Source organism: Alligator sinensis, unplaced genomic scaffold (assembly GCF_000455745.1).
Source record: "Alligator sinensis unplaced genomic scaffold, ASM45574v1 scaffold1054_1, whole genome shotgun sequence".
NCBI classification, from domain to species: Eukaryota; Metazoa; Chordata; order Crocodylia; family Alligatoridae; genus Alligator; species Alligator sinensis.
The window spans coordinates 1,034,217-1,059,920 of NW_005842480.1; the positions used below are offsets into that span (position 1 = coordinate 1,034,217).

Below are 25,704 nucleotides of genomic sequence, written 5' to 3' on the forward strand. Positions count from 1 at the left end.
CTTCAATAGGAGGGCTCAGAAAATCTCTAAAATAGTTAGAATTGTCGCTTCCCTTCCCTGGGATGTTGGAGTAATTTCAATTGCATTTATTTGGGATGCTCTTGGGTCCAGCCTTATAAAATCCCATAGGATTCTTACATAAAAGAAATGGGATTTGATTGACAATGCTAACACTGGGCTGCCTCTTTTCCTTCCCTGGGTCATTCACCCTCTTCTATTCGTTCCTGAGTCACTCCCCTCTATTCAGCACTGGGGAGGCCACATCTGGAGTCCTGTGTCCAGCTGTGGACCCCCACTACAGAAAGGATGTGGACACATTGAAGAGAGTCCAGCGGAGGGGAACGGAAATGGTTGTGGGCTGGGGGACAGGACTGGTGAGGAGAGGCTGAGGGAATTGGGCTGATTGAGTCTGCAGAAGAGGAGACCGAGGGGGGATTGAATAGCAGCCCTCCCCTCCCTGCCGGGGGGCTGCAAAGAGGATGGAGCTGGGCTGGTCTCAGTGGGGGTGGATGACAGAACAAGGAGCAATGGGTTCAGGCTGCAGCAAGGGAAGTTGAGGTTGGATATTAGGAAAAACTTTCTCACTAGGGAGGTGAAGCACTGGGACAGGCTCCCCAGGGAGGTGGTGCAATCTTGATAGTTGGAGGTTTTGAAAACCCGGGTAGACAAAGCCTTGTCTGGGATGATGTATCTGGGGCTGGTCCTGCTTTGAGCAGGGGGTTGGACTAGATGTGACCCCGTGAGGGCCCTTCAACCCTCGTTTTCTATGATTCTCAACCCATCCAGCCTTCTCTTCCTCAAAAACAGGAATGAACCAGAAAACCACGTGTGGGTGTTGACGTTGGGGATTTCAGGATGATGATGTCCCCCCTGCACTTCCCCAGTCAGATGCCCCTACAGCCTGTGTCCTCCTGTCCCCTAAAACGCTTTCCCCCCGTCTGCTCCCCAGTGTCACACGCTATTTCTGTGTCTTTGTCTTGCCAAGGGGGAATGTGGGAAGTTTCTCCATTGCACTGGGATCAGGCCTGCTTGGCCTCTGCGTGGGAGGATTCCCACTTCCCAGGTGGTCTCGGCTTGGAGTCCCAAATCCTCCTCCTTAGGTCATTGCTTAATGTCAGCTGGTTCCTTCTTGATCCCCATCCCCCTTTCCACCCCCTGGTCCAGCCAGCCCACACTTTCCTGAGCCCTCTGCCCCTCTTGTATCTCGATCTGACATCCTGATGGGGTAACAGATGGTTTCCTCTTTCTTTGCTGGCCCTGAGTGAGGTCCGCAGCCCCTCACATTGTCCCTACCCCCGCTTCCTGTCCTCAGTTTTCCTCTTTGGGTTTGTCTGCACTAGTGGGCATGTCTACACATGCACTTTAATGCACATTGGCCTATTTTAATGCACATTACAACATCACCAAAAAAACATGCTTTTTAGCTAATAGGCCTTAAAATAGGCTAATGTGCATTTTTCTAGTATCTCACAATGGAGGTACTAGATTTAATGCGCATTAGCTAAAGTGCATTAATGAACATGTAGACAGCCCACTGAGGAGTTAACCAGGACTCTGGCTCTAGCCTGAGCCCAGCACGTATTCACTTCTCCTCCAGGCCCGGGGGTGCTTTGATCCGGAGCCAGCTGACTCAATAGCACGTATGAATTACAGCCCAGGCTCCATTTTAACTCGGGGGAGCCGTGCAGCTCTGCACTGGGATGCAAACTAAATCACTCACATGTTGACTGTCCTCCGGTGTCTTCCTACAACCCCCCGGGAGGACAGAGAGTCCTGCCACAGTTGACTGGGAAGCAATAATAAGGGACTCATGCATCCCCCCAGTTTGGATGAGCGCAGACACGGTAATGCAGGTAGGGCTGTGCAGGGGGTGCTTGTGCGGTCGTGTACCCAGAGCTTTGACAGGTGTCCCTCTCCTGCAGTCTGCAGTGCACACATGCCCCTACTCCCTCTTTCCTCCCCTTTCTCTCCCTCCTTGGTTCGTGGCCATATTTTCAGGGAGAAGCTGGCAGAGGTCGGTTGAGTCTGTGCTGCTGTTTGGGCTCTTGCATTGCCCTCCTCATCTGCTGCCTTCCAGCCATGCCTTCCAGGACGTGACTAACATCTGCCACATGTGATCTACGGCACCAGGCCAGGCCCTTATTGATGATGACTAACCTGCTGGATGGGAACTGCCTCTCGGACAGTCATCGGCCAAGTTCCCTCTCCTTTATTTGTTCTGCTCACCAGATGTCCAGAGCAGCGAGCTGCAATGCTGTGCTCCTTCGCAGTGGCCAGTTCCCCAGGACTTGGAGCACGCAGTTGTGGAGGAGTGGGGCTGGAAGGAGGTCCCATCTAGTCCACCCCCTCTGCCAAGGCAGGATCCTGTAAAAGGCTGTTAATAGAGATCCTAGGAACCTGCCACTATAGCCGAAGGGAAAAGCTCCCCCAATCTGTGCCGGTCTGACCAGGGGGTACATTTCCTTCCTCCAGAGGAGACCCCATGCACCTTTACAACAGGGCCCTGCACTCAGAGGAGCTGCGCTGTATCCTCCATATAGGCACTGTCATGCAAAGTCGCTGCCTGCTTTGAACCGCTTAGGATTTTCTTTTCCTCCTTTCACCTCCCGTAGCTCCCTCCCTTCTCTTCCCACCCCTGCTCCATCCTACCTGCCCTGTGTTACAAACCCAGCTGGAGCTGGAGCCTTGCTGGAAATTCCCCGGGAAATGACCCATTTCCTGCTTGCTCCTGCTTCACAATAACCCGGCGCTGGCTGTCTCTCTCCACGTAGCACTGATTGTTTCTTGATAACCACAGCCTTTGCCGGACAAAGGGCCCCCGAGCTGCTTTCCTTCTTCCACGGTTATCGCACATCCGGAGGGCTCTTGGGGGGTTGTCCCGGTGCTGGCCTGGTCCCTCTCAGCCCCATCACTACCATGCATTAGGGTCCAGTGAAGGGGGATTTCTTCTTCTGGCCATGCTAGTCCCATACTCCTCCCCAGTCTCTGACTTTTTTTATGCCCCATGTCTCAGGCTGCTTCTTTGAAGGCCAAGCCATGAGCAGAAAGGCTGCAGAACCGAGAGGGCCGGCACAGGAGATTTTGTTTGCTGCTTCCATGCCAGCAGCCCCCCAGCTAGGAGCCATCGGCCCCAGACCATGGTGACAGACATGGCTGCTATCGGTCATGTTGCTATAAGTCATATAGGTTGCCTGGCCAGCCTCTTTGTAAAGGACTTTCTCCCCTGCAATGGGAGTCTGCTCCACTGGCAAATGTCACCCGGTGGCATACATCCTGGCCTATGATGCATATCTGAACAGGGCCAGAATGGACCTCAACATCTGGGCACCCCCTCTGCATTCATGATGAGGATGCACCCCTGGTCTCTCTGCATCCTGGGGCGCTTGTACACGTTATCGGCTTTTTCTAGATGAGACTGCACCCTCTGTTTCCGGCAATAGCAAGGCCTCCCCGGGGCAACCACAGCACAAAAAAGTAAGCTCTTCACCTCTTGCCACGTGATGTCGCAGCTCTCGACTTTTCCAGTGCCTGGTTCACAAAACCACCTTTCCTCCGCAGAAGGACAAGGACTGTACTTCTAACAAACAAGCCCAGCGCTTGATGAAACGGCATGGGGCACTACAGACCCAGACGAGCAGCCCCTGCTTCCAGGAGCTTTTTATTCTCATTGCAGCGGGGCCAAGCCTGATCTGTCGAGCCTGAGTTAAAGCAGATGGAGCTGCCATCAGCCCACCACGGTGAACAGTGAGCCTCAAGAAGTGGGTTCAAAGGAGATTATCATCACTGCCGTGTCCATTAATGTCAGCAGAGACCGTGATGCTTGTATTAATGATGGTACCCTGGGAGCTGTGTTGAAGTCTGACACGGCAACAACTGCTCCAGCTGCCTTTAGCCTGCCCAGACTTTGCTTGTGAACAATAGACTAAGATGCACAATCACGAGACGCCAGCGGTGTTTCTTAAACGCCAGCATCGGAGGCAAGTGGAAGCAGGAGAGGTGCTCGGCAGGGCTGGGCTTCGTGCGCCAAAGGAGACCCTCTAGACCACGGGGTTTCCAGCACGTGTCTAATTGCAACCACCGCCCCCGGGGAGGAAGAGCCCATTGACCCAGCTCTGTGCAACGAGCAGTTGGAAATAGCATCGGTCTCTGACCGGCTGAGACAGACTCCAGCACGGAAACCCCACCCTGATGACCCACCGGCCGCGTCTTGCTGCAGCGAGGATAATGGGAGTGCACCGCAGACGGTCCTGCGGAGGGAAGGAACGCCCTGCGGTCAGGGCTCGCGGAGGCTTAAATTGCCACCTTTGGGCAGACGTCTTCAATTAAAGATGAGCTCAGCCCAGCCCGGGGAGGGGGGATGCCTCTTTGAGGAGAGCGAGGGAAGGGGAAGAGCTGTGCGGTCCGACCAGCCGGCAGCGTGCAGTGCAGTGACAATGGGCCACCATGGGCAGGAAAGGAAATGCTTTCGTGAGATGGCACGTGGCCCTGCCGGTTGCAGGGAGGACTCGTGCAAAGTCCCCCTTGCTGTGGGTTGGGGGCGGCTGACCCACCAGCCCACAGGAGATGACCTAGCAGCCTGGTTTCTTTGCATCCCATCGTTCCTGGTGTCAAACGTATGGATCTGCTCTGCAGAGCTGCTCTACCCTGGCCAGGCAGGAACCTGGGGGCAGACCTGCCCAAAATCTGGGGCTACGGGGCCCCAGTGGATGTGGCAGTCAGCGACAGCCCCACTCACCCCGTGGCTGCTTGCGCTGCCCCCACGGCCTCTGCCACCGGCCCCCGTTGCAACCACCACTTGACCCACGGATCCAGCCTGCAAGCAGCCTCGCGGTGCAGGTCTGGCCTGGGGCACCGGGAGAATTTGATGCCCTCCCTATAGATGCTCTGCCTTCCCTTCCTGCATTGTCCTGCCCGGGCACTTCCTATTACACATAGCGAGAGAACAATGAAGTATCTCTTCCCCTCGGCCTCCGAGCCCTTCCTTTCCCTCAGTTCTGACTTCATCCATCTATTGTACGGCATTTATTCTCTTCTCTTCGTGTTCTTGCATGACTTTCCTTCCTCGCATATTCAAGCATCTTCTGGAAGTGGGTTGAGCAGAGAGATTCACATCTGTCACACGTAGCATTTTTTCCTCTCTCTTCCCTCCGCCAGGAGCAATCATGGGGACATTTTCCAATGCATTTTTGTCCAGAATCTGCTCTCTCCTCCATGTGCGTGTGTAGGAGAAGCTAGCCCTGCCCTCCAAACCTGGCTCTTTGTTTGTGTTGGGTTGCTTCCTGCACCATCCCAGAATAGAGGCCGGGAAATGGGCTGTCTGGGTGTCTCCTCTGGTTGTGGCTGGAGAGGAAAAGCAGAGGGTGCGGGCGGTGAGCTGCAGAGCGCTCTTCTTCTTTGCCATGGGCTTCAGTTCATCTGGGGAGTGGGCAAAGGGTTTGCAAGCAAGGGGCCTGCATTGAGGACCTGAGCGATGGCATGTTTGCATGGGACAGGGCATATTTTCCCGGCAGCCAGGAACTCGGCAGTTTGGATCCCAACGCTGCAACCAACTCCCTGCCCAGCTCCGGCTGAGCTGCACGGGCTGCGCTGTCACAGCACGGTCATGATCCTGCTGGAACAATTGGCCACACTAAAAATAAAACATGTCGGAGGTGGTCTAATTTACCACAATAAATCAAAATCACCACGATAAAAAGATGTCCACGTGTATTTTCACATGTGACTCAGCTAGCGAAAGGGTGATTGTTGCTGCCGTCCTGTGATGTGTATAAGCGACGTATAACGTGTACAGGACCGGCGCAGGGAAGCTGTTCCCAGCCTGGGCATCTCCAGAAAGAGGTGGACTGTGCCAGCCTATTCAAGAGCAACTTTGATGAGCCAAGAAGGACGTTTCCCCCCCACTTCTGCTAACCTGGAGGGAGGGCAGCAGAGGGGAGATCTGATAGACAAAGATTGGAAAGCTTTGCTGGATCTGGGCATGCTGGTGCTTAGCACTGGTGTGTGGAGCTTTTCACCTCTAGGGCCCCTGTCACACGTTACCTATAGCACACATTTAACTAGTGAAATGCTCAATAAATGTAGTCAGGCCACACATGCAAAGTAATGATCACACCATAAAAATGCCCATCCTGCTATCAAAAGAGCCAGCCAGCTACAGTTAGTGCTTGAAAATGTGTCACAACTTTATAGCTGGTTTCTATCCTGCTTTCACGTATTGCAGGGCCCCTGGATTGCACTGCTTTGGATCCAGCCTGTGTTGTCTCTGTAGGGACTAGCTGTTTTTCTGGCCTGGATGAAATGAGCTTGGTGGGTCTCGGCATCCCCACGGCAAAGCCCAGTCAACGCTTGGCCCTCAGACCCTTTCTGGGCAGCATCCTCTGCTAGTCTTGGCTTTAATGGACCCTGCTCAGCCCATCCAATGCAGGGGGGAGATGAGCTAGCAGGACAGTGTCGCGGAAGGGCTGTGCCACGGCTGGTGCTTTGGCCCTGCGGACGAGAAGCACAAGGCGCTGCATTCACATGGGACCCAGAGGGGAAGATGAGAAAGGGAGCTGGAATAGCAGGGAGAGGAAAGGTGTTAGCCTGGGGGGTAGCGCACCAGAGGCAGGCCCCTGAGACCCCCCCAGTGCCATCCTCTGCACCAGACCCATCCAGGGCAGATGACCCGGGGCCCTTTGCTCCTGCTTATCTCATCCACAGTCAGCCTGGGGGGAACTGATTACAGAGGGAGGGGGAGAGACAGGCGTCCCTGCTCAAAGGTGAAGAGATAAGGGGGAAAGGGAAGCAGAAGGGAAGGCTGCCTCTGAAATGCTGATAGCGCAGAAAGTGGCTCCGGCCCCGACCCGGTGCGCACGGCTCTTCCCTCTGAGTCAGTGCTAAGGTGGGGGGGGGCTGCACTGTGCAAAGGGGGTCTGGAGTGACCCCAGTGTCCCAGCATGGTGCAGGATCAGTAGGAGGTGTCCTGGCCTCGGTTTCCCTTGGAGGAGATACGGCCGTTGATCGAGATCTCCTGGGACGCTGCATGCATTGGGCAGTGCTGCCCTGGGCATCCTGGGCACGTCAAGCCCAGGGATAACGCTGAGCAAACAGAAGTTGCAATGCCCATGATGTGGCACTGAGGATCCTCCTCCCTTTCATACCCCAGACTGTTGTGCAGCATCTCTGCGCAGGTTTGGCAGAGCTCTACCCCAGAGCTGGCTGCATTTCAGCAGGGAGCGAAGGAGTCCCTGGGTCCTGCAGATTAACGGCAGCCACTCCACCGATTTCTAGTGCGTCCATCCAGTTTGCCCTTCTCATGTCTCAGCTCGACAAGCAGCACGCTACGGGCCTCAGACCTGGTAGATGCCATCTGGGGCCAGGCTAGAAATGAGCCTGGCCGGACGCTGACCCTGGCTGGCTGACACCGCTGGCGTGCATGACCTGCCTGGCCTTGCTGAAGGCTGCGCTGGCTTGAAGACAAGGGCAGGGGGTATGTACCAGCTGGCAGATACCAGTGGGAGAGCAGAGTCCAGGCAGCGGAGGGGGCCAGGACTGTGCACAAGGCTGCTTGAGGGGAGAGAAACGGGCTCGGTTGCAGGATGAGGGCATGTGGACCTGTTGAAGGGCACTGCTTTAGCATCCCGCCAGGCCCTGCCAACTCCAGGGATGCTCCGAAGCGTCTTGTTTGTCAGCAGTGGGGGGAACACAGAAATGCCGTGGTCATGCCTGGGGGGAATGTGGCTTGTGGGAAAGCAATGGCAAAAAGGATTTCCATTAAGTGCTTGGAGGCCAGGATGTCCCAGCTGGACATAGCCTGGGCTGGTCAGGACTGGGGCTGTGTGTCCTAGCCCCCCATCAGCCCCTGCTTCTTGTGGCATCTACCAGGCTAGGGCTCCCCACCCGTCACAGATGGTTTCCCCCCTCCTAATTCTGTGTGGTCTGCTCATAATGGCAGCTAAAGGATTCGGATTTAATAGAGAGGTTTCTTTGTGGTAGGACATGTGCATGATTTTGCCGCAAGGAGGGAGGTGGAAAGATCCCCGTGCGAAGACATTGGCTGCCAGGCAAAAGTGGGGCTGGGGAGGGTGGCTGGCACTGCCCTCTTTGTTTCCCTCTTGATGGGCACAAACCTGCTTCATCCCGCTGCACCTCTGGCAGAAATCCTGCTGCCAGGCTGATTGCCCCGGTGCCAGTCCCTTCTCCCCTCCTTGCAGAGCTGGCATCATCCTGGCTCCCTCTTAACCCCGATATCAGCTGCCTTCCAGCATCTTGGACTCGCGCCTCAACCCCTGTCCTCTTCCAGGCACCGCTTCTCCATCTGCCTGCACTTATTTCTTCTCCTACTCCCCTTCTCTTCTCCTACCTTATTTCTGGATAACCTCATCTGCCAGCAGATACCCCACTGCTCTCCGTGGAGAGGATGCACAGATCGACCTCTCTGCTGCAGACATGTCTCCTTCAGCCCAAGCTGAATTCTCCATCTGTCCTTTACTGAGACGTCCCGTGGTCAGCTCAAGCTGAGACAGATATTGCTGCCTCTTTCCATCACAGTGGAGAACACCACCATCCTGCCCCCCACCTCCGGGGCCCTCCGGAGCTCGTATCCAGTCCAGCCCCCTGCTCCTGGCAGGATCAGCCCCATCTAAACCACCAGCTCTTAAGCACTCCAGTAACAAACCCTCATGCACAGCTACCAGGCACGATGCCCGTAACACCGAAATCACCCCTTTAACTTGCTCCAGGTCGAGGGGCACACAGTGTCCTGCCACTGCAAGGCCAGGAAGGACTTCATAAAAGTATAGATCCCAGGCAGAGGACCCAGCCGCCAGCTACAGAGGAAGGCAAATCCCTCCCTTCCCCGGTCCATGCCAGTCTGCTAGGACTAATTCTCATCTGTGCCCAGCACCGTGCATTGTAAGTCCATGACCTGGGCAAATAGTGGGTACTCTCAGGGGGGGATTTCCTGCTAGGGATGTGCCTGGGGAGACCACCAGCATGTCACTTTTGCCTTGAGAAATCCCAGGCTGTGCAGAAAGGGCAGCACAAGGCTGAAGCACCATTTGAATCCTTCATCAATCCTAATAGGGTAGAGCTTGGGGGGCACATAATGGGCCTCAGGGCTGGCTTTCTGCCCAAGCAAATTCCAGGCTGTAGCCCTGTCTCTTCCAAATAACTCTGCTGGGGAAGCCGGGACACTGGGAAGAGCAAGGCTTTCTGCTGCGGAAGGAGGGGGAGACTCCAAACTCAGGCATTTTCTGGTCGGTCTCAGGAGAGCAAGAGAGGCCTCTAGTCTCCAAGTCCCAGCCTCCTTGCAAACAGGACAATGTCCCCGTCTGGGCTGGTTCTTTGCGGGTTGCCATTGAGCGCTGCCCGGTGCACTTGGCTCGCTGGCTCTCGTGCATACATAGATGTGCAACACATAAGCCAAGGTGCAGAGTTGGATTGTGCATGGACTTGTAGGGGGCACTCACCAGAAAAGCCTATGCAGAGGGTGCTTTCCCCACTGAGATGTGGGATCCAGAGCCCCTTAGCCCTGCGCTACCCAGATAGCCTTCAGGTCCTGCCTGGCTGTACTTGCATGAGGTCCCTGGGACTTTTCACGCCAGTAGGATCAGTGTCCTCCTCCCTCCTCTCCTCCTGAGGTTTTACTTGCTCACTCCCTCTCTGAAACAGTGTCCTGCTGTGCTCCACCCCAGAAGTAGCTGCATTTCAGTGACGAGTAGCATTACTTTTATGCGTGAGATGCACAGAGCACGTCACAATCCAGTTAGTTGCATGGCGCTGCAGGACTATGTCTTTATTCCTCATTAAGCTGCCCCGACTCCTGGCACGAAAGACTTAGAAAGAGGTCCCTCTGGAAAAGTGTAACAGGGTCTTCTCTTTCTTCCCCAGTTGACATTCGAGAGATCAAAGAGATCCGCCCAGGGAAGAACTCCCGGGATTTTGAACGATACCCAGAAGATGCTCGGAAACTGGACGCCGCCATGTGCTTCATCATCCTGTATGGACCGGATTTCAGGCTGCGGACTCTCAGTGTGGCCGGTCAGTGCTGGATGAAGGACAGGGACGAGGGGCGGGTGATGACAGACATCTTCCCTCTTTCCATGGGGGTTGCAAATGTTGAGGTTTTGGGTACCTGGTAGCCCCAAGAGCTTTCCCAACCATCTCGCCAGCCCCTGGTCTCAGGGAGAGGATGGGCGGCAGCTGTGGAAGACAGTAGGACATGGCCACACAGGCTGGGAGAGAGGGTCACAGGGCAGGGGGGAGACAGGACACTTCCCCCAGCAGTTCCAAGCCAATCTTTCTCCTTGCACGTCCTTCCCTTTTATCGTTGGTGTAGCAATGCTGATTTTAGGCTGAGATTAGCTTGGTGAGTACCGAGAGAGAGAAGGGGATGTGCTGTGGTCAGTATGAAGCAGAGCATCTCCTAAACTAGACCCCAAGCCCCGCAGTCCCAATATCCCTGAGCGCAGGAGAAGAAGCTGCCTTTGCAGCCCAGCCCCACCTCAAGTCATCTCCTGCCACCTTGGCCTGACTCGTCCCTTCTCCGCCCGCAGCCTTCTGCGAGGAAGACGTCAACCTGTGGATAGCAGGGCTGAACTGGCTGGTGACAGACACTCAGAAAGCCCAGACGCCGCTGCAGATTGAGAGGTAGGGGCAGGACTTGGGATCCACTGGACCTTGGCTTCTAGCTCCCACAGTCATTCCCGAGCGGGGATGAATGGGGCATGAGCTACAGGGCATCTTTGGGGGGCACAGGGAAGTGAAGGGTGGGGAAGGGTCTGTTTGCATCAGGTCCAATCTGGGGCCATGCGATTACTAATCCTAAAGAGCACTGACGATCCGGAGGGGCCCAGAGGTGCTAACACTTCTCCATGAGGCTCCATCCCCTGCGGAGAAGGCCCAGCCTGGTCCCCCAGCACGTGAGGGGACCCCTGGCTCCAAGGTGATCCACTTCTTCTCTGTTCCCTCCGTAGGTGGCTGCGGAAACTCTTTGATGGGATGGACAGGACGAGAGAAGGCAGGTGAGTGAGGTCCCTGCTCATAGGAAACTTTCCCCCCTCTACTCCCTGGAGCAAAGAGTTGGGCAGACAAGGCCAGGGAGAAGAGACCCTCATCTCACACAGATGAGCAAGGGGACTGGGAAGAGGAGTGGTCACCCTTTAGGCACACCGGCCGACCCCTTGCACCCCAATGCCCTATGCAAGCTGGCTCAGAAAGGCTCATTTCTCCAGGTCTTTGTGCCCTCGCCATCAGCAGCAGATGCCCCAGTGCCACCGCTCGAGCTCTCTTTTAGAGCCCCTGTTAGCATCACCAGGAGCCTTGCACGTGTGAGGGCGGCGGGACAAAGCCTGGGACATCTGGGAGCCAGATCTAATAGCTCCTTGTAGCTGTGAGGAGGGAAAAGGTCTGAGCCCTGCGGCGAGGGGCAGCACAGCCCGTGCCCCTCACCCTGGACTCGGGAGCCAAACAGGAACGAACAGAAGCTGGGGAAGTGGGACGGGGCCGCTGGATGGTAAAGGAGCCGTGGGGCAGCTGGGGCAGGAGGGGAAAAGAGAACAGGGTTTTCCGTGTTGCTTTATCACGAAATAATTATCACAGAATAATTATCGTGTTGCTCCCCCAGAGCGGGGTCCCTGCAGCATCGGGGCCCCGCTCTGCCCGAGGCGCTAATGAGGAGCAGCAGCAGGGGGTGGAGGGGGACCTTTTGGCCCCACCGCGTGCCGGCACGGCTATAAACAGGACATCAGGCAGGAAGCAGGGAGGGGCTGTCCAGGAAGGGAGCAGGAAATGATGCAGAAAACGGGACGAGAATGGGAGGAGCCATCGGCTCATCGGGAAACAGGGCGATGTCCTCCAGCCGTTGTGGCCTTGCTGGCTTTGCAAGGCCGTCTCAGGCTCACAGCGAGGGGGAAAAGCCCCCAGAGAATTGCTGCAGGGGTCCCCAGGGCATCCTGCCTGCTCCCAGCTCTATCGTACTCCCATGGAGATTATTTTATCGGGCGTGTTGCATCATGCAGCAAAGACTAGTTGGCAAGGCGTTCCTCATAAGTCATGGAGAGCCTGCAGGGCTCAGCAGATGCCCAGCACCTCCCAGGGTCAGGCCCTTAATATGTGAGCATCCCCGGTCTGCAAGTCGCCGGCCAGTACAGCCGGGCTGGGGCAGCTCTGAGCATTCAGGGAAGTGGGGGGCTCCCTCCTTCCTGCGGCTCCTTCACCGCGACATGAGTTGACCTGGATCTTGGGATCTCCGGCTCGCTATACACACCACTCGCATCAGTGCTGGGCAGGAGAGAGAAGAAAACTGCCTTTCAGAGTAACACAGCTACCCCGATGCAAGCGGTAGCATATGGCAGGTCAGCTCTGAGCCCATCCCAGCTGCCTCTTGGCGAGGAGGAGGTCGGTGACCAGCATCACAGTGCCGACCAGCCCTTCTGGTGCAGACAAGGTCTCATTTTGGAGGATCTCACCCAGGCCTTTGAAATCCCAGAAATTGCACTGAGCGGCTGTCGGGGAGGGGAGGATGTGGCCATCTCCAGTCTGAAGTTGGCAGTAGACTGACAACGGATAGCTGGGCTGAGTGGTTAGGTTTGGCCAAGATGGGTATTTTTTCTAGTTTATTCCCCAATAGGTATTTTTTCGGATACCCGTGATGGGTATTTTTTCGGATCGTTTATTCCATAATAAATGGAGCTCGGGGTCTGCCTGGCCCACGTGTGACTCGGGGATGGATTTCGCGACAAGTTTCCAACGCGAAAAAAGATGAAGGGAAAGGTTAGAAGCCCCCAAATGGCTGGTTTCAACCTTCCTGACATGGATTGCTGTGATCCTTTGGGCTAGATCCTTTGAGCTAGCCACTTGTGGGTGGAAAATGTGAAATAGCTGACGTTTCCACCCTATTTTGGTCCTTGAACGGTGGAAAGGCAGTGACTAGACCAGGCCACGGGTCAATTTGGCTGCAAAAATGGCTCCCCTGGGCACTAAACTCACCATCAACAACGTTGAGACAAATATCAAGATATCCGAGAACTTGCCAGGCTCCAGCTGGGACCGGGCAGGCCAGTGATTTCGTGGCTTGGTGGTCAAGCGGGGATAGCCCGAAAGTGCCAGTTTCTGCCCTGATGCCTACCGAAGCCCGTCATGCCATGTGGAACAGCCTCAACCAGCAAGACTGACCAAAACCCACCCCAGACAACTGATAGCCTTGGGGTTTGGGGGCTGCCCCGAGTGTGAGGAGCCCAGGATCAAGTCCTTGCTCTGAGCTGGCCAAGGAGACGATCTAAGCTCTGATCTCCCATGTCCAAGCGGAAGACAGCCATCTCCTCCATTTTGTGACCAACAACCAAATCCGTCTGTGTAGTCAGACCATAGGTTCCAAATCCCATTTGCTTTTATGAAAAAAGGTGCAAAAGGTGGACAAAACGGCTTTCTTGGCCTGCCAAAAAGTCCAACACCCCCTCCCCCCGCCCCCGTTTTGAGACAACGTGAAATGAATTGCTTTCTGATCTTCCAGCTTGACCACCAAGCCATGACATCGCTGGTTTGTCCGGTCCCAGCTGAAGCCTGGCAAGTTCTCAGATATCTTGATATTTGTCTTAACGTTGTTGATGGTGAGTTTAGTGCCCAGGGGAGCCATTTCTGCAGCCAAATTGACCCGTGGCCTGGTCTACTCACTGCCTTTCACCGTTCAAGAACAAAAATAGGGTGTAAACATCAGATATTGCACGTCTTCCACCCACAAGTGGCTCCCAGGGGCGTTCAAGAAAACCCAGTGAAAACCATAAGCACAATAAAGCGTTTGTAGATGCAGCACACGCCTCTGCTAACCTGAATGCCCAGGCGGGAAGCGGGCGGGCAGCCTGGGCTGGGGATTCAGGGTTCAAACCAAAGACTTGCAGGCAGGCAGGCGGACACGTGCCCCCACACAAACGTGCTGGGGGTGTTTATTCGCAGGCATATAAATCTCTACTGTGCCATCCGCTGTTTGGGGTGTCTTTGCTCACACCAGGCACATGTTAAACCTCAAAGGAAGAAACCTCTCTAAATCAAGGTCTGCCCGGGAGACCCCCCCGAGACAGCGAGCTCCCAAGGCTGTGCCCTAGGTCCCTGGCCCTGAGCCCAGACTATCCACATGCCTCTCCGCAGCCTGACTCCTGCTTTGTGTGCCTTGCAGTATCACCGTGAAGGATCTCAAGGCCGTGCTGCCGCAGGTCAACTACCGGGTGCCCAACATGCGGTTCCTGCGGGACAAACTCGTGGTAACAACCCTCCCTCGGTTTTCTTCCCCCAGCCTTCCTCCAACCCATTCCCCTTCACACCCTCCTGCCCCTTATCCCTTCTCGGGTGGAAGCAGCGGGTGGGATGGAGGAGGAGTAGAGCTGTCTTGAAATACCATCCGGGTCCTCAGAGAAGACCCTAAACTCCCCCTGGATCAATGTTTCCTGAGGATTTGAACCATCCTACAGATTTGAAGAGGGCTTTCCCACAACCATAGACTCCTATAAAGGGGTTTGACAAACCCATCAAAAGGGGTTGAGTTTATTCGGTCCTGCTGGCTTCTCCCCTTCCCTGCCTGCTCCTCTGCCTTGCTGTGTGCTTGGGGTACAGCTGGATAGAAATGCAACGAGCCTCCAGAGAAAGGTTTTCAAAGAGTCTCTCCAGAAGCAGCTGTGTTGTATTTTCTGCCCCGCTCTCGTGCTCCCTGCTCACATCGATCTGGGAACAGGATCTTACGGCCTGTGTCACCAGCTCTGCCTGCCTTTTCTCCTGCCAGGAAGTGGAAGCCAGGAACGAGATGTCCTTTTCTCACTTCACCCAATTCTACAAGAACCTGATGTTTGATGCTCAGAAATCGGTAAGAGGCCCGGACCTGCAGGGGCTCTGCCCGCCCTCTGCCTGCCGCTGCATCCAGATGTGAAGGCAGCCAGATGTGAAGCCAGGAATTTTGTCCCAGACACCCTGTGGGGTCTGGACCTGGCCAGTTTTAAGGGGTCACAAATGGTCACAGTAGGAGCTTCATGTAGGAAAAGGGGGTGACTTGAGAAAGTGTCCCCAGCCTGCAAATATCAGTGGGTGGCTCCGCTTGGAGGGGCCCTTGGAGGGCATGTTGTTGCCCATTTCCGTGAGCCATCATTTCATCGCGTGCCAATGGGTACGGCATATGGAGAAACAGCCTCTCTCAGCCAGAGGGTGCCCAAACAGGGACAGGCGCCGTGCATGGGAGATGGGAAAACCCTGGTGGGTTCATTAGAGGAGCCAGGGAGGGAAGGCAGCTGCTTTGCGGGGCATGGGCATCCTGCTGAGCCCTTTTGCCTGATGCGTGCCCAATGTCTCTGATGAAGTGCCCGTGCTCTCCCAGCCCCCGGCCTATTCCCAACTGTTTAACCAGCCTGTTTCACCCATTTCAGGTCATCGAGCAGCTGGAACTCTCCTTCCCCCTGCGGTGAGTACGAAGGCTTTTCACTGCCACCTTCCTCTCCCTCCCTGGGGCGATGAGATCCCCTGCCCTCCCAGGGCACTGGCCTTACAACCAACCTCATCCTTGCATGTGTGAGAGACACCCTGAGGAGACATCTCTTTACAAGCCCAGCCCCATCTGCCCCCCACGGCAGCACCCAGCACCACGGGGCTCAGCTGGACAGACTAAACTGGACATGAGGACTCTGCCTGTCCCTGCCCCTGCCCCTGTTTACACAGGCACTGGCAGTGAGGACCAGCCTGGCAGTGGAGCAAGTGTCTGGGATTCAATGAGTTGCCCTCACCTGCCCCATCCCTAGGAGACCATGGGCAGGATTGAACTCTCAGGTGTGTTACTATAACACTTGAGTAGCAACCGGGGTTTTACACTGGCCCGATATCACTGAGCTGCAGAGATGGGTGGGATGAAGCGCTGGGCACACCCAGCTTGCCTGACGGGCTCTCTGCACCCCCAGGAACGTCGACCGGCCGGAGCTGTGCCAGATTATGCTGTATGACTTCCAGAAGTTCCTGCTGTACGACCAGAAGGTACGTGCCCAAACAGACACCCGGCAACCCTTGTCCGGGGGGCGACAAGCCCTTCTCACCTGCTTGGGGGCACTGGCACTCTCCTCACTGCCACTGGCCAGAGATCAGAGTAAGCCTCGCCGCTGCCTTGAGACATGTGCAGCCTATAGCCATTGCCATCCAGTGGATCTTCAGGTCCACGTGTGGCATGAGTTTGGTGGTTCTCTCCCTCGCCCGATGGGCACTGACGGTGGCACATGAACCATCTCATCCCAATCTCAGCAGAGAAAATATGCCCAGCGCTCTCCAGGAAAGGTCAGTGGGAGAGGGTCACATTCCCTGCCACCACCTGAGCTCTGCAGAAAGCTGAAGCCGAACCGATCCAGACTAGAAAGAAGCTGCCCCGTGTTAGCAGGGACAGCACACAAGCAGGAGTAACTCAGGGAAAAGGGCAGTCCCCTGGGCTCCCAGTACACTTTATGCAACATATCCAGCTGCTATCGAATGCAAGTGGCACAAGCAGTCCCTTGCGTTTTCTCCTTCTGCCTCACAGCCGCTCCATGGCTCAGCTCCCAAGAAGGGGCCCTGAGCCAAACCCAAGGGTTAGGGCACTCTTCCAGAAAATGGGAGATAGGGGTTCAAACCCAGGCTGCCCATTTGTTAGACAAGTGCCTGCATCCCTCAACCACTGGGTGAGACCTCGCTGGGGCTGAGCCCTGCTCATCAGACTGGCGGGGCAGTCCTGGGTAGGGTCCTACCTTATGTCCCTGGGGTGCTGAAGCCACCTGTAACACGAAGTGTGGCTCTTGGGCCTTCAGGTCTGAGCCTTGACTGATATTCAAGCCTCTGGTGCAGCTCCTCTGATAACACTACCCTCCGCAATCCCTTCTCCAGGAGCCCTGGGCCAACGACATCGGCAAGGTGCGGGATTACATGTGTGGCTACCTCCGGGACCCCTGCAGTGACATTTCAGAGCCCTTCTTTCAGCTGGATGAGGTAGGTGGGTCTTTACCCAGCCCCGTGGTAGAAATTGTGGTGCTATTGCCAGACCTCATACTCCTACTTGGAAATGATGCCGGCTGGGGTAGGGAGAGGGTGTGTGTTGCACGTGCGTGTGAGTGTAAAGTCACAGGCAGCACACCTCTTTGGACTGGGGAGCAGCTTGTGCCAGGCCAGATCAGACCGTATAGTCTGGTATTGCAGCCTGACCCTCGCGTTAGGCTGGTGCATGGTGCTGCACATCTGGGAGACGACTTTCCTTCCTGCCCCTTGCAGAGGGATCTCTTTGTGCTCTGAAGCATGAGACTGGATTGTCCTCATTGAAGGGACACAACCACTGCTTTGCTATTTATTGATCCTAAGATCCTGCCAGAGCATGTGACCTTGCGCTGTCGCACATGGGAATGGCTGTAACAAAGGATGGGTCTGCGTCCCCCCTCCCAGCATGCACATCTAGGGAAGACCCCCTCCCAGACTCCCTGCCTCTGGCCCATCCCCAGCTGTTACACTGAAGTCACTAGACCATCTTCCCTGGCTCATCCTCAGCTCTTCTCCACCATCTTCACCCCATTTCTGTTAGTGCTTGGGCCCAGTGCCCCGTCTCCCAATCTTGCCTTGGACTGAATCCCTGCATCCAGGAGCACACCCCTGCGTCTGCGACTCTAATCAGCTTTCCTTCCCTCCCCAGTTCCTGACGTACCTGTTCTCCAAGGAGAACATGGTCATGGACTCCAAGTATGAGCGGGTGGTCCCAGAGGAGATGAACTACCCCCTGTCCCAGTACTGGATCTCCTCCTCCCACAACACGTAAGAGCCAGGCATCATCCCCGTCCGAAGGAGCCCCGGCTGGGTGGGGGGAAGCTAAAGCAGCCCTCACCCCCTCCACCCCTCCGCCAGCACTGGGGACCCTTGTCTCTAGCCTATGTGCTCCTGAAGGCCTCTGGCTTGGGTGTCGTATTGAGTAGAGGGGCAGGGGCTCTCTAGGAGAACATCTCTGCTTCTTCCATCTAGAGCATGGGATTCCTAGACTTTGGAAAATGAGACTTAAATATAGATCAGCTGCTTGCTGCTATTAATCCACCTGGTTCCAGTGAGTTCGGTAAGGCTAGGGCAGCATTCCCCAGGTGGCATGTAGCCCAGGGACTCCAAGGAAGTCATGATAACCAAGAGAGACCAGAGGGCACATGGGATCCAGCTTCCTCTCCTTGTCCAGGTGCTTGGTCACCTCTAGACACAGCTTGGCCCTTCAGTCCCCCACCTTATTCTCTTTGCAGGTATCTGACCGGGGACCAGTTCTCCAGCGAGTCCTCGCTGGAAGCCTACGCCCGCTGCCTGCGAATGGGCTGTCGCTGCATAGAGCGTGAGTGGCTTGATGCTGGCCAGGGGGCTGGGCTGAGAGATGCCCCCAGGGGCCACAAGCTTGGTCAGGCTGAGTCCTGGCTGCTGTTTAGCTGGGAGGCCTCTAAGGTACTCCTGGGAGTGGACCTGGAGATGCAGTAGGAAGCGCTGCTTCCTCTGAGCTAGCCCTGAAGCCCCAGTGCCACCAGCATCCACGTGACATGTGAAGCCAGGTCCCCGAGCTGTAAGGCTCCCCAGGCATTTCTACAAGCCTCAGTACCCTAACCCCCTTCAGTGAGGGGGGTCGTGCTGCTTCCCCACTTTCCAGCCCTGCACGTTGGCGCAGTGCCTCTGCACTGCATAACCACTGGCCGTGCCCCACACAAATGTGGCCCTCGGGGTGCTTGGCCTGCACATCCCATTGGGACCCGGTGTGCGGGAAGCATGCTCCAGGCACCATGGGCACCTAAGGGTTAACCAAGGGGGTGTCAGCTCCCACCAAGTGCCCATTGTCTGGCATGACACAGGAGTACCACAGCACCCCCTTCTGGCCAATGCAGATGCTGCACCCCTGGGCTCTAGGGGTGGTCATAGCCATCCCCTATGGTAGCCATGTCCCAGCCCCGTATGAACATGCAATGGGAGAAGGAGCACGTGCGTGACCGTGTTAACCCTTGAATTGTCTCTGCCCGCAGTGGACTGTTGGGACGGTCCGGATGACCTGCCAATCATCTACCACGGCCACACGCTCACCTCCAAGATCAAGTTCCTGGATGTCCTGCACACCATCAAAGAGCACGCCTTTGTGACCTCAGAGTAAGGGCCATCCCTTAGGGTTACTCACCTGGGGGTCTGTGTCACTCTTCATGAAGTCTGGAAAGAGTCCAGGAGAAAGCACCAAAAATGCTTAGGGACCGGGGAGACAAGACATACAAGGAAAGGCTAAAAGCAGGGTTACTGAGTCTGGGTTTGATAACAGTCTGCGAATCCCTGAAGGGCGATGACAGAAAAGATGGAGATGGGCTCCGAGTTCGTGTGATGCCCTTGGCCCCCAGCCCTGCCCTCGTTCAACCCCATGGGAGTTTTGCCCCTGACTGCGACAGGGCTTCAGACCATAGGTGGGCTCCTCTCTCGGCTGCCCCCCTGAGAGGTCTGCCCTGTCCTCCAGGTTCCCCATCATCCTCTCCATTGAGGACCACTGCAGCATCGTGCAGCAGAGGAACATGGCCTCCCACTTCAAGAAGGTCTTCGGGGACATGCTGCTCATCAAGCCAGTGGACATCAATGCAGACGAGCTGCCGTCGCCCACCCAGCTCAAGAAGAAAATCCTCATCAAGGTGCGGCACTAAGAGCCTGGGTCTCTTCCCTTCGCCCTGCATTGCAGACTGCACAGGGGGCTGTGTCCAATTTGGGCCCCCCACCACAGAAAGGATGTGATGTTATGATCCTAGGCAAGCAGGTGGTACCAGAGCTATAGCCTGGAAATTGCATCGCATAATGGGATGAACTTCCCCTGCCTCCAGCACTTCCGCCTGCCTGCTAAACCTCTAAGGGGCTTGGGAATATGCCATCCCCATGCAATTTAAACCATGGTCCCAGGCTCTCCTAGCTAAAGCAGCCAGCAATCAGGGAGAAAAACCCAGGACACCGTCCCAGATGATCCCCAGACCCCCGGGACAGGCGGGAGTTTGCTTCCCCTTGCTGCAGACAGGCAAAGCGGCAATGCTGATTGCAGGCCAGCTGGGGATAAAAGTCCTGTTTCGAGGAGGTACCTTTTAGTAGACCACCTAAGAAATAGCCACACAAAAAAAATTTTTTTCTGCAAGCTTTCGGACACACACGCCCTTCCTCAGGGCCAGGGAAAATTACAGATGGTAAAAAGTTCCCATAAGTAGAAAATAAACTTCATTTTTGCACAGAGGAAACTGAAGAGGAAGATGAAGCTGAAGCTTTTTTTTCAGTTTCTTAGTTGGTTTAATAAAAGGTATCATCTCTGAACCAAGAGTTTGAGAGTTTTGCAGTTCTTTTTTGTCTCAGCCCACCATGGCTACCAAATACATCCCTATTTCGAGGTGCAACCCCTGGGCTCGGGCCCTGTCAGTAATTTGCCTCTGCTTCGTTTTCGCTCCTGCTCCCCAGCACAAGAAACTGGTGGAAGGAAACCTCTACGAAGAAGTCTCCACTGCCAGTTACTCGGAGAACGACATCAGCAACTCCATCAAGAACGGCATCCTCTACCTCGAGGACCCCATCGACCACGTACGTGCCTCTCTCAACTCACTTCTTCTCTCAGCAGAGCGTGAGGGTGAAGAAGGGCACCTTCATCACCCGGGGAGCCCAGACCAGGGCTTGTAGGGAAGGATGTGGAGCAACCCCGCAAGGGGTTGGGGGTTTCCACCCCCCTGTGGGTCTCCAGCAAGGCTTGAGCTCAGGCACTGCTGTGGGAGCTGAAGGACTGCCTCCACTTCCCAGTAGCAGTACTAGGTTGTTATCCAGCACCAGGCCATTCTTGCAATCAGGGGGTGGTGACCTTCAGCCCTGGCTTGCTCCCGTCCCAGATGATCCCCAGACCCCCGGGACAGGCGGGAGTTTGCTTCCCCTTGCTGCAGACAGGCAAAGCGGCAATGCTGATTGCAGGCCAGCTGGGGATAAAAGTCCTGTTTCGAGGAGGTACCTTTTAGTAGACCACCTAAGAAATAGCCACACAAAAAAAATTTTTTTCTGCAAGCTTTCGGACACACACGCCCTTCCTCAGGGCCAGGGAAAATTACAGATGGTAAAAAGTTCCCATAAGTAGAAAATAAACTTCATTTTTGCACAGAGGAAACTGAAGAGGAAGATGAAGCTGAAGCTTTTTTTTCAGTTTCTTAGTTGGTTTAATAAAAGGTATCATCTCTGAACCAAGAGTTTGAGAGTTTTGCAGTTCTTTTTTGTCTCAGCCCACCATGGCTACCAAATACATCCCTATTTCGAGGTGCAACCCCTGGGCTCGGGCCCTGTCAGTAATTTGCCTCTGCTTCGTTTTCGCTCCTGCTCCCCAGCACAAGAAACTGGTGGAAGGAAACCTCTACGAAGAAGTCTCCACTGCCAGTTACTCGGAGAACGACATCAGCAACTCCATCAAGAACGGCATCCTCTACCTCGAGGACCCCATCGACCACGTACGTGCCTCTCTCAACTCACTTCTTCTCTCAGCAGAGCGTGAGGGTGAAGAAGGGCACCTTCATCACCCGGGGAGCCCAGACCAGGGCTTGTAGGGAAGGATGTGGAGCAACCCCGCAAGGGGTTGGGGGTTTCCACCCCCCTGTGGGTCTCCAGCAAGGCTTGAGCTCAGGCACTGCTGTGGGAGCTGAAGGACTGCCTCCACTTCCCAGTAGCAGTACTAGGTTGTTATCCAGCACCAGGCCATTCTTGCAATCAGGGGGTGGTGACCTTCAGCCCTGGCTTGCTCCCTCCTCAGGGTCGGGTCTAATGCTGCTTTCTCCTCGGCAGACCTGGAGCCCACATTACTTTGTCCTGACAAGCAACAAGATCTACTACTCGGAGGAGACATCGCGTTACCAGTTCAATGAGGATGAGGAGGAGGTGGAGCCGAAGGAGGTGGGTGCGGGGGGAGGAAGGCGTGTTCAGGATCGGGGCCGCGCGGGCGCGTAGCTGCGTGGCCCTTGTCTCTAGCTGAGCTCTCCAGTAAGCAGGGACAGACCGAGTCAGTGGCTGGAGCTGTCTTGGGGAGCAGCCCTGCCTTTTGGACCCAGAGCCGAAGCCCTGGCCACTGCCGGCCGTGCAGCGGCCCATGGCACTTCTCATGAGACATGGTGTTCGCCTCCACGTGCTGGTCATATTGCAACTGGGGCAATTCGCTGACTGCAGGTTGGGAGCCTCAGCGCTTGGGTTGCTTTTTGGGGCTCTGTCAAAGCGTCACTGTTCCCCCCACTTCCCAGGGGACTTAGGACCGTGGCACTCAACGCGTTGCCTGTCTCTGCGTCTCTCCTTCTTGTCTCTCTCCGGTCTCCCCGTCACCCCAAACCTGTCCATCTCCTCCCCTCTCCAGGAGTTCAACAACAATGAGCTGCACTTTACGGAGAAGTGGTTTCACGGGAAGCTGGGCGGGGGGCGCGATGGGCGCCAGATCGCCGAGAAGCTGCTGCACGAGTACTGCACCGAGACAGGCGGGAAGGACGGCACCTTCCTGGTGCGGGAGAGTGAGACCTTCGTGGGGGACTACACCCTCTCCTTCTGGTAGGCCCCTCATGCCCGATCGCCGTGACCCCGGCTCCCGTCACTATAGCGGGGCACAGGGGCTTAGGGGATTGAGGACTTTCTCTCCTCCAGCTCCTACCCAGGGTGCCCTAAAGCCCGTAATCTCCCTCCATCCTAGCACGGTCCCAAGCGAGAGCAGTGCCTGGATGCTCTGGGATCGGGATCGGGATTGGGACCGTCGCTGCACCCTGTGTTTGTGCAGCGCCTAGCACAGAGGGGTCCTGCTCCAGCCTGACAGCTGTGTGATAAACTATCAACAGCAACCAATAACGATCCCTGTCAGAGGCGAGAAAACCTTAGCCAGCTCTGAGCCCATGGAAATAACCACAGATCTAGACATTCATCAGCTGGGAGCCAGCTGGGGCCTCCCGTACCAAAAGCACCAGATCCCATCGCTGGGGTTAAAAAACCTATTATTAGCTGTAAGTCACTGGCTGCTGCCATCGCTGTGACCTGCCGCAGAGGGCAACATGATCCCACGGGCTAGGGCTGTGGGCACACACGGTGATTCCTGTGGGATAATTTACCCCAGAGCTTGCTCCTGCATTAGGAGTGGATGCACAGCCAGCTCTCCCCTAATGTAGGTGTGATTGCAGGGTGGCCACGGGGCGGCAGGGAGCCAGATTGCATTGCAAACCAAGGGTCTTGTTACACATTGCGCTTTCAGCTTCTCCAATGCTGATCGGCTTTAGCGTTAGTGCAAGTTCGGTGCAGTTAGACACTTGGTCTGCACAGCTGTGACTTGCCACTCGAGGGCTGGTGAGCAGGGGCTAGGCTAGGAGATATCGCTGTGAGTTGTCCACATGGAGCAGGAGAGGCACTGCATCCTGGGATGCTGGAGGACTGCAATTTGGGTGGCTTATCTCTGGGGAGAGGAACATGGATCAGAGATAAACCTACCCTTGCGTGGCATCACTTTAAGATGCCTAAAGGGTGCTTAAAACTAGTTCACACCTCTGAATGTCTCCTGCCACCATCCCCTGGGCACCGCTGGCTATGGACGTCTCTCCCCGCTGCAGGAGGTCCAACCGGGTCCAGCACTGCCGCATTCACTCCCGGCAGGAGGCCGGCACCACCAAGTTCTACCTGACGGACAACCTGGTGTTCGACAGCCTGTACAGCCTCATCTGCCATTACCGCGAGGTGCCGCTGCGCTGCAACGAGTTCGAGATGCGGCTCACGGACCCCGTGCCCCAGCCCAACGCTCACGAGAGCAAAGAGTGAGAGTTTCCCCCACGGCTGCCCTGCTCTTCAGTGCTCTCCTGTCCCCATCCCCCTGGCCCTCATGGTCCTTGTGAAGCATCTCCTGTCCTGCCTCTCCTCCCTGCTGCTCCCATTCCTCCTTGTTCTAGACCTATCCTAGAGGAATTAGAAAAGGCCCCAAGAAGGGTAACCAAAATGATCAGGGGCCTGGAGCAGCTGCCAGGCCAGGAAAGAAGGCTGAGAGGGGATAGGACAGAGGTTTATAAAGTGGATTTATAAAAAAAAGGTTTATAAAAGGGTTTGGACCAAGCAATCAGGGAACTTGTTCACAAAGTCCCAGAACACTAGAACTAGGAGGCACCTGGCAAACGTAGGTGACAGATTCAAAATGAACAAGAGAAAGGACTCTTTTATGCAGTATGCAGTTACGGGTGAGATTCATTGCCACAGGGGTGGTGGAGGCAGCTAGCACAGTCAGGGTCAACAAGGGACGGGGTACCTTCATGGGTGATGAATGGCTGTTGCAGAGAATGGTTGGAGGTGTTTCCTCTGGCAGCTGTCAATCAGTAAATATTGGATGTCAAAGTGGGTATTGAATAGGGGACAGATCACATGTGCACACACATTGCATGCACATGCACACACATACACTCACATATATGCACATACACATGTGTGCATGCACACATGTGCACACCCATACTTGCAGACAAGGTTCTTTGGGTAAATGTGATATATTTTTATTAGACCAACTGAATAGTTGGAAAACTTGTTCTTTGCAAGCTTTCAGGCACAAACACCCTTCTTTGGTCATTGGAGAGAGTCTGCCTGCTCACACATACTTGCACACACACCTGCACAAACACAGCGGCACATGCAATAGAGCAGGCCTGACTCCCTTGAGGAGGAGGAAGTGCTGCACACACACACACATACAGGTGCGCGCACGCATGCACATACATCTCCGACACACATGCACCCTTAGCCAAGGCTTTGTGCACCTAGCGTGTCTCTAGGAAGTGGAGTATCAGAGCCGGTTTGCCCTGCTCCCAGCCTCAGCCTCTTTGTCGGCGCTCAACAGGATTCATGGCTGGAGCCCGTGCAGAGCTTAACGTGCGGGTCCTGCCCTCTGCTCTTCCCCGGCCCAGGTGGTACCACGCCAGCCTGACCCGCCTGCAAGCCGAGCACATGCTGATGCGGGTGCCCCGAGACGGAGCCTTCCTGGTGCGCAAGCGCAGTGAACCCAGCTCCTATGCCATCTCCTTCCGGTGAGTGTCCCCCCAGGACCCCAGGCACCCACGGACCCAGCCAACTGGCTCATTGCTGGGCACAGGGCAGAGAAGCACCCAGCTTTTCCTTCTGTGTCCCAGGGCTGCTGGGAACTTGTCCTTCCAGGATGCTCACCCCTCTGTGTCCTGGCAGCATTTCCCATGGGGCAGGTACCATTGGAACCACCCCGAGATGCCTCTCTAGGCTTCTTCGCCCTGCAGCGCTCCGCACTGCTGCTGTGCATCATTACACAGCGGGTTGGAACCACCCCAAGATGCCCCTCTAGGCTTCTTCGCTCTGCAGCGCTCTGCACTGCTGCTGTGCATCATTACAGAGGCAGCTGCATTTCTGCGGCAAGCAGAGCGACCCTCTTCCCAGTTTGCAAGACCCCCAAGAGGACGTACCCCACCGCCAAGCTCACCCCTAACCCCTGTGCATCCCGTCCCAGGCTTAAACCCTCTGGGTTGTGTTGCCAACAGGGCAGAAGGCAAGATCAAGCACTGCCGCATCCAGCAGGAAGGCCGCCTCTTCATGCTGGGCAGCTCGGCCGAGTTCGAGAGCCTGGTGGACCTGGTGAGCTACTACGAGAAGCACCCGCTGTACCGCAAGATGAAGCTCCGCTACCCCATCAATGAGGAGACACTCGAGAAGATGGGCACTGCCGTGAGTATG

At 55.7% G+C, this 25,704-nt stretch overlaps 1 protein-coding gene across 2 annotated transcripts in view; it reads left to right on the top strand.

Moving 5' to 3' along the window:
• Positions 1 to 25,704, top strand: part of LOC102368895 (1-phosphatidylinositol 4,5-bisphosphate phosphodiesterase gamma-1-like) — a 57,215-nt gene that overhangs the window by 16,729 nt on the left and 14,782 nt on the right. For both annotated transcript variants that reach the window (XM_014523391.2, XM_025212739.1), the window contains exons 2-19: positions 9,871 to 10,020; positions 10,536 to 10,629; positions 10,956 to 11,003; positions 14,153 to 14,237; positions 14,753 to 14,833; positions 15,387 to 15,421; positions 15,912 to 15,984; positions 16,858 to 16,959; positions 17,651 to 17,769; positions 18,237 to 18,322; positions 18,996 to 19,116; positions 19,469 to 19,637; positions 20,440 to 20,559; positions 21,793 to 21,900; positions 22,352 to 22,539; positions 23,580 to 23,780; positions 24,912 to 25,031; positions 25,512 to 25,695. In XM_014523391.2, the coding sequence (XP_014378877.1) occupies positions 9,871 to 10,020; positions 10,536 to 10,629; positions 10,956 to 11,003; positions 14,153 to 14,237; positions 14,753 to 14,833; positions 15,387 to 15,421; positions 15,912 to 15,984; positions 16,858 to 16,959; positions 17,651 to 17,769; positions 18,237 to 18,322; positions 18,996 to 19,116; positions 19,469 to 19,637; positions 20,440 to 20,559; positions 21,793 to 21,900; positions 22,352 to 22,539; positions 23,580 to 23,780; positions 24,912 to 25,031; positions 25,512 to 25,695 (2,084 nt within the window). The remainder of the gene's footprint in view (positions 1 to 9,870; positions 10,021 to 10,535; positions 10,630 to 10,955; positions 11,004 to 14,152; positions 14,238 to 14,752; positions 14,834 to 15,386; positions 15,422 to 15,911; positions 15,985 to 16,857; positions 16,960 to 17,650; positions 17,770 to 18,236; positions 18,323 to 18,995; positions 19,117 to 19,468; positions 19,638 to 20,439; positions 20,560 to 21,792; positions 21,901 to 22,351; positions 22,540 to 23,579; positions 23,781 to 24,911; positions 25,032 to 25,511; positions 25,696 to 25,704) is intronic.